The sequence below is a fragment of the Brachycentrus maculatus genome, unplaced genomic scaffold, assembly GCF_059751285.1.
Source record: "Brachycentrus maculatus isolate JH-2025_06_01 unplaced genomic scaffold, ASM5975128v1 h1tg000469l, whole genome shotgun sequence".
Classification (NCBI taxonomy): domain Eukaryota; kingdom Metazoa; phylum Arthropoda; class Insecta; order Trichoptera; family Brachycentridae; genus Brachycentrus; species Brachycentrus maculatus.
The window spans coordinates 1337303-1345000 of NW_028281216.1; the positions used below are offsets into that span (position 1 = coordinate 1337303).

General features: G+C 29.9%; 1 protein-coding gene across 1 annotated transcript in view; it reads right to left on the bottom strand.

The window, feature by feature from the left end:
• The window catches only part of LOC148302280 (fibrillin-2-like), a 121445-nt gene that overhangs the window by 103103 nt on the left and 10644 nt on the right, over positions 1-7698 (bottom strand). Inside the window, exon 2 of the mRNA XM_088271860.1 lies at positions 5531-5723. Coding sequence (XP_088127986.1) covers positions 5531-5679 — 149 coding nt within the window. The 5' untranslated portion in view covers positions 5680-5723. The remainder of the gene's footprint in view (positions 1-5530; positions 5724-7698) is intronic.

Below are 7698 nucleotides of genomic sequence, written 5' to 3' on the forward strand. Positions count from 1 at the left end.
GAGATGAGAGATTATGATGCGAAGCGGCGTGACCTGTCACGAGGACGTGTGGCTCATGCCGCGGTAAATGGACGAGATTGAATTAATAACAATGTAAGGATGCAAGCCCCCGAGACACGTTCGGGACTCAGAGATATAATAAGATATTTATTAAAGTAAATTTAATGCTAAGAATTAACCTATGTAGCATTAAAATAATAAAAAAAAACCATTTGGACAATACAACTTACTGAGTTTTACTTCATTACGCACGACTAGTTTCGTAAAATACAGTTGATTTTATCGACAGGTGATTAGAAAATTAGTAAGTTTCATTAAACACCTGTCGTTGAAAATAACTTAAGTTTTCGAAACTAGTTATGTGTAATGAAATAAATCTCAATATGTAGTACATACAAATGTTTTTTTAATAATCAACATGTCAATCCATAAATGCCGAATCAATAAATAATATTATAAAAACATGAGTTGTTTCGAGAACTACTGATGTTCTCGAAACTAGTCATGTTTCCATTAATAAACAAAAAAATGTGGTCTTATACAAGTGTTTAATGTTATACTAGCTGTACCTGGCTACGTGTTGCTGGGGCTCAGTCTGGTTAAATGGAAAAGAAAAGGAAAGAGAAAGCACACATTTCTAATATAAAAGCTGTCAAGAAGCACGGTTTTCACTATGTACGATGTTTAGTATTTCGTGTGTTGATATAGCATTGAATATATGGCTCTGCCATTTCAAAATTTTTTTTTTTTGAAAAACGAATATTCAGATTGCAACGTTGAGTCAAAATTTAAATTTAAACACGATTAGTTTTGAAAACTACAGTTGTCAACAGGTGAAAATACAAACTGTTTTATTTTTAATTATTATACACAAAACTAAAAAATTATTATACAAAAAACTAAATCAATTAGTAATGTGCACACATTGGTAAGAGTTTTGTTATGAAGTACTCGTAATACATGTGTATCATACAACCAAAAACAGACTAGTGACAGAGAAATTATAAATAATGAATAAAAAATAAATCAAAAAAAATATATATAAAATAATGTTTATTACAGTAACTCAATTCAATCCTGAACCTCTCAACTTTATTTTTCATGGTCTTTTCTCTTCAAAAACTCAGTGAACTTAAGCTCAACAGTAAAAGGGTCGATTTAAAGCTTTAATAAGGAAGTGCACCAACCCAATAAAGTAATCTTTTTTATTAAAACGCCCTTGAATATAATTATGCATGCCTTATTTATGAAGAGTGGTAGTCTTGATGAAGACTTTAACTCCTTTTGATGCGTTTTGTGTCGGTAGAGAAAAGATTCCAACACGAATGGTTCTTTTATCAAATCACATACATATTTGATACATCAATCACGCGTTGCAACGGTAAATTGTTAAACGATTTCTCGATGAAACAATGATGTATGGTATGTAAATATACTAAATATAAGCAGTCAAAATAAGTAACTAATGCTTTGGTATTTCATTATTTATTAATCAATACCATACTATATATAATGGATATGTATACTGGCAAAAAATTCTAATATCCCTTTTTGAATAATCCCTGTTAGTTAAAGCTTTTAGCCTGAATTAAATATCCGTTATTAAACGTAACGTTGAATTTACTTTTAAAATATATGACATTTCAAACTACTTAGTGTATTGCCAGTTCGGCTGTCCAAACTTAAAACACAGTAAGGGACATTTTTTTGTGGTACGTTTTTATTGCATTTTTGGACTAAGTAGAATCTACTTAGTCCAAAAATGCAAAAAAACGTACTACAAAAAAATGTCCCTTACTGTGTTTTGAGTTGGACAGCCGAGTTTACAGAGCGTTGAAAACATTATAATATGCATTATCAAGTCAAAATTGCATATTTTCGAGTTAACGTTTTTTCCAGTACACCTACGATATGTGATGTGTCCTGTCAATATTTAAACAATTTTGTGGGTTCGCGTGGTTTACGATCAATGAAACACTCTATCTATGTGTTGAAGAGCCGTAGGAATATGAATAAACTTAGGTTATAACTTCAATTCTTCATTAAGTCAAAATATCGATTCTGCCTCTCAAATGGGAGATATGTATTCTTTTGCAATAAACAAATGTGTTTTAACTATAAAAATAAAGCTTGTATAAGACCACTTTTGAGTTAATTTATGTAAACATGACTTGCTTCGAGAACTACAGATGTTCTCATCCACAGGTAAAACCAATAAAAATGATATTTTCATAGGTCGATAAAAATATGTGTAGTTCTCGAAACCAGCCATGTTGACATTAATAAACTCAAAAGTGGTATCATCATCATGTCATTCCACAATAAAATGCCAAATCTATAAATAATACAACTATTTTTTAAAGCTTGTTTGTACATTTAAAAAATAAAATATCTAAATTAATTAGAAATTACTCATCGGGAATGTTATATATACAACTTATGTAGGTAATGTTTTGAAAAAAAATCGTATTTTTTTATTATTTGTCATCTGTAATTATACTAAATTTAGATTTATAACAAATAAAAGACTAGAATCTTTGATTTAATACAATAAAAAATACACAACGTAGTAAATTCATTCAAATTTTACTTTGATTCCACCCCAGGAAATATTTTTAAAATTATTTTTATGATTTAAAAATATTAATAATTTTTGACACTCAATTTTCCCTTTTTATATATTTTATTTTTAATAATTGATTTATAAAGTAATATCTGCAAAAGAAAAATTTTTTACAAGTAAGCTCGTGTTACGTCTAAAAATAATCGAAGTTTATTTTTTGTTTATTTTTTTATTTTATTTTATCGAGTAATGATGACTCAATACACTATGGCGTTCTGTTCGCTCTGCCTACCACTACAGTAAACGGCGTGATGGATAGTCAGTTAGTAAGTTACCTAATCATTTCATAATAACCATGGCCAGTATTTTTAAATTGATCATCTAGGAAGACAGAGCTATTTCAAAATGAATGACCACAAAAAACAGTCGATCCAAGCATCCATAAGTATGATAATCTGTCATCTCGAGTCGTAAATATGCAAAATAATTAAACAAAACGAGTTAAGCAGCTTTCCTTTTACGTAACACCTCCACTAGAATATCTAAACAATGACTCCTGCATCTGGCTCATATGTGCATATATAATATAATGCATGTTTTAGTGCGATAACCATTCAGTGCTTTGGGTGCATACTATGTATTATCTATGCACATTAATTTTACTACCGTAACATAATGAATACAGCATCACATCACTGGGTACATTTTGTTACTCATTCTTGCATCTCCATTGTCTGAATATCGTTGGTTATAATTGTTTTCTAATACAGGTTTTTCATTTCACATCGGATGCCTTACAAATCGGATTGGACGTTTATCAAAAAAAATTTGGGGGTTTACAAAACAAATTGGACGTTATCTTGTATTTAATAAAAAGTTAACTTTTGCACGGTAAATACCATAATTAAAAAAAAAAGTTTATTTATTATTTCGGTCATCACTTTATGGCAATATGTGTCTTTTTTTAATTTAAAAAAGTATTTGCTAAATATCACATTAAATGTATTTCTTAAAATCTATTATGACATGTCGCTCACTCCTTTCAAGAATGTCATAAATAAAAAATCGTCAATTTTGAGTTGTGCATGTTTTCGTAATGCCCAGAAAATGTACTATATCCCATCAAAAGAGGCATATTTTTAACTTAATATTTACCCGCTACAAGGCAGAAAGTGTTATTTTTGCATTTTGAAGAAAAGGTATTGTTTAATTATTTTTTTAAGTAAACCAAATATTTTTCAAATGGAGAAAAAATATTCAGGTTTTACCTAAAAAGATCTGTTGCACAGTAAAAAGTTTAATAAGCGGCCTGATATTTATTTTTAATACATTGTATTTTATGTTTGAACTTTAAAAACGTTCTCCTGAAAAATCAAGCTTTTTGATTTATGACGTTCTTGAAAGGAGTGAGCGATGTATGTATTTCGATGCATTCCGCATCACTACCAAACACCGGTGTACCTACATAGTATGGTGTTTGATAATGATATGGAACGCATAGAAATGTGTCACAATATATTTCAAGAAAAAGTGGTATGTACTAAGTAAAATAAAATAAAAATATTCAAAACTATTGTGACAAGCCTTAGTAATAAATTAGTAAAAGACTTTTTCTGACAATATTTGTAGTACATATTAAGAAAATGGCAATCGAAAACATGTCTATAGTCTGTTCACAGTTATTTTAACTCTAGTTTATTTAATTTATTTTTTAAATTATTTATACTGCCAAATAAATAATTTTAAAAAATGTTCAGAGTTATTGTACCTGTAGTTTTTTTTCTAATTATTTATTTGGCCGTATAAATAATTTAAAAAAAAAACTGTGAACAGACTGTAACATTAGCAGTTTTATTGTGACCAGCCTTTTCTATTATTGTACTTTTTCTGTGTTTTATCCTCTAATTAAGTACGCCAATTATCGAAGATCATTTAATTCGGTGTAAATTGCGTAATTCAATTAGGTATTAATTAATTAAAATTAATGTATCGATCAAAATTCTTCACGAACTATTAGTGTTAAAGCACTAATACCATCTGTTTCAATATAATCTATTTGGATTACGAGACGATTTTGCAAATGAAGAACGTAAATTGCATGGTATGATCTAAAATTGAGTGAAACTATCATATGTTTAAAGTTTTAATATAGGGATCATTAATCAATATAAAAAACTGTTCATTATAATATGTTTTATTAGCATTGACAATTACTAACTAAGAAAACATATTTTAATAAACAGTATTTTTTTCATAATTAAAATATAACTTTATTTTAAAATCACTATAAACATTTTGTTATATCTTAATTATAATGTCTTCCGGTTTCGAAGCTAAGTCTTGATAAAGAAGCGGTTAGCTTCGAAACCGGTAGACATTATAATTAAGTTATAATAAAATATTTATAGTGATTTTAAAACAAAGTTAAATTTTAATTACTAAATGGAAAATCACAAGGTTAGTGCTTCAAATATAAATTATAGTATTTTTTATTGGTTAGTTTAAAGATTTCGTATTATTAGGAATATTTTAAAAACGCAACGAAAAAAATATATAAAAGACAGTTCGGCTGTCCAAATTTAAAACACAGTAAGGGACATTTTTTTGTAGTGCGTTTTTTTTGTTGCATTTTTGGACTAAATAGAATGTACTTAGTCCTAAAATGCACAAAAAAACGTACTACAAAAAAAATGTCCCTTACTGTGTTTTGAGTTTGGACAGCCGAGCTGTGTTCGTGAATACAAGTAGTACAAAACAACAATTGTATTTGAGGTCCGAATCCTGGATTAAAATCACATACTTGAGGAATGTCAGAAAATATCATTTTCTTTTAATTATTTTATTAGCTCATAATTTGATCAGATAATTTATGAACAACATTTTGATTGTATCTTTGACAAGGAAGCGACGCAGTCGTATTACATTACACACTCGTGACAATTATTAAAAATACCAAACGAAACTCACCCAATTAGGTTGGTGTTACTGGTGATGTCGTTGTCTTGGTCCTGGCTGCCCCGCCGCGGCCAGGGCGGGGGCGCGGGGTCCGCGGAGACCGCACTCAGCAGGACCGCCGCCAGCGCCGCGGCGCTCCAAAACCATCCCCAACCCCTCATCGTCACCCCCTGCGACACGACACTACGGTGCGTTTTTTCGGAACCTGGAAAAAAAATAATTTTAACCACAGCATTTTTACTGTGTCCAAATACTTCACAAAATCTGGATTATCTCCAATTACAGGAGTTATTTTCATATTATTTTTTGACATCTCATCAAAGATGAAGAAGAATATGTATATAATATAAGAAGAATGTAATCCAGGATTCGGACCTCACATACTAATAAAAGAGTTTCTGCTCAATAAAAAACTTCTTTTCATCTCACTAATAGATGTATCTAATGAAGTTCTAGTGATTCAAGAATAATGTTTCAAAATTGGTTCATATATAGAACTTCCAAGAATTTGAGGAGTGTGGTTGTCAATAATGAGTAGAATTGGTGAATGTTTCACGTGTGTAAAGTGATCACTTAAACCAGCCTATGACGGTCGTCAGCCCCGTAAATGCCCAGATTTCCATATTCTTCTTCATCTTTGATGAGATGTCAAAAAATAATATGAATTTTTTAACATTAAAAATATGGTCAACTTTGCAAAATTATGTACGAGGGTCATTCTTAATTTTTTTGTGTTATTTGTGTTTTTATTTTTTACAAAAATACTTCAATTTTACACTATTGCTGTGAGCCTAAGCAGCTGATTCTGAGAAATAGGTATCAAATTGTCGTAGAGTGGATTCGAACCGAGAAACTCTGACTCAAGAGTCCGCGACACTATCCACGGGACCACAACCCGACACTATAAAGTTACCACAACGCTTGAAGATTTGGAAAGTAAATTTGTATTTTAGAGGTCTCAATTAATAATATAAAAAATAAAAACTAAATTTAAAACAATTTTAAAATAATACTTACTCTCTAGTGTAAAGACTGTTGTTAGGTTTTATTAAATACAATATTTTGTATGTTATAAAATACTTAATGAAATTACATCATTTTACAAAGATTTTTTAAACAGAAACTTTTCGCGACGAAGGATCATTCATACGTGTAATTTATATTATGTAGGTTAGTAAGGCTTTTGTTTTCGTATTGGATATGTAAGAATTGAAGCATGAAGGTTTACCTTTGAACATCTATGTCAAAGGGCACCTCCTGTTATTTATTGCTTTAGGTTATACAATGGAACTATTACATATTAAGCTTAACCACTTCGTACCATTATATTCAAGTGCTTCTTCAAAGCTCTAGATTTCAAGACTCCACTCTACACTAGATATTTATTTATTTTTTATTTTATTTGAACTTTTTTGTACAATATGTGTGTACATTGGCGGGCTTATTGCTATAAAGCAATATCTATTTTTATTTATATTTATTTTTTTAACTCCTTACCTTTCAATAACTCTTTTCTTTTCAAAACCATGTAATTATTTCAATGAAAAACTTATTTTTTCAATGCAAAAACGGTATATCAATAAAAAAAAACAGTTACGTAAAACGTTACCAGGATTTAGAGAAGATTATGTTGCGATTTAACGAATACTGGGCCTTAAGTGCTGATGTGATAAAAATGTTTGTTAACAATTCTGCTTAATCGATTTTGCTGATCATCTTCGGGGCGTTTAACACCCTGCCGTATAAATCACTGTAGTCTAGTAGACTGATTGTATAATTTGATTGTATATCATATGTTGTGTATTCTACAATAGTTTACCAATTTGTCATAATACCGTACTAAGATGGGTAAACTAAGAGTTTTGCAATGTGTTGTGTAGTATAACACCTTCCCTTATAAAGCACTGCAGTCTAGTAGACTGATAATTTAATTTGATTGTACATCATATGTTGTGTATTCTACAATAGTTTGCCAATTTGTCATAATACCGTACTAAGATCGGTAAACTGAGAGTTTTACAATGTGTTGTGTAGTATAACACCTTCCCTTATAAAGCACTGCAGTCTAGTAGACTGATCGTTTAATTTGATTGTATGACATCTGTTGTATGTTCTAGTTTGCCGATTAGTCATGATACATTACTGAGATAGGTACACTGAGATATAGAGACGTGTAGTGC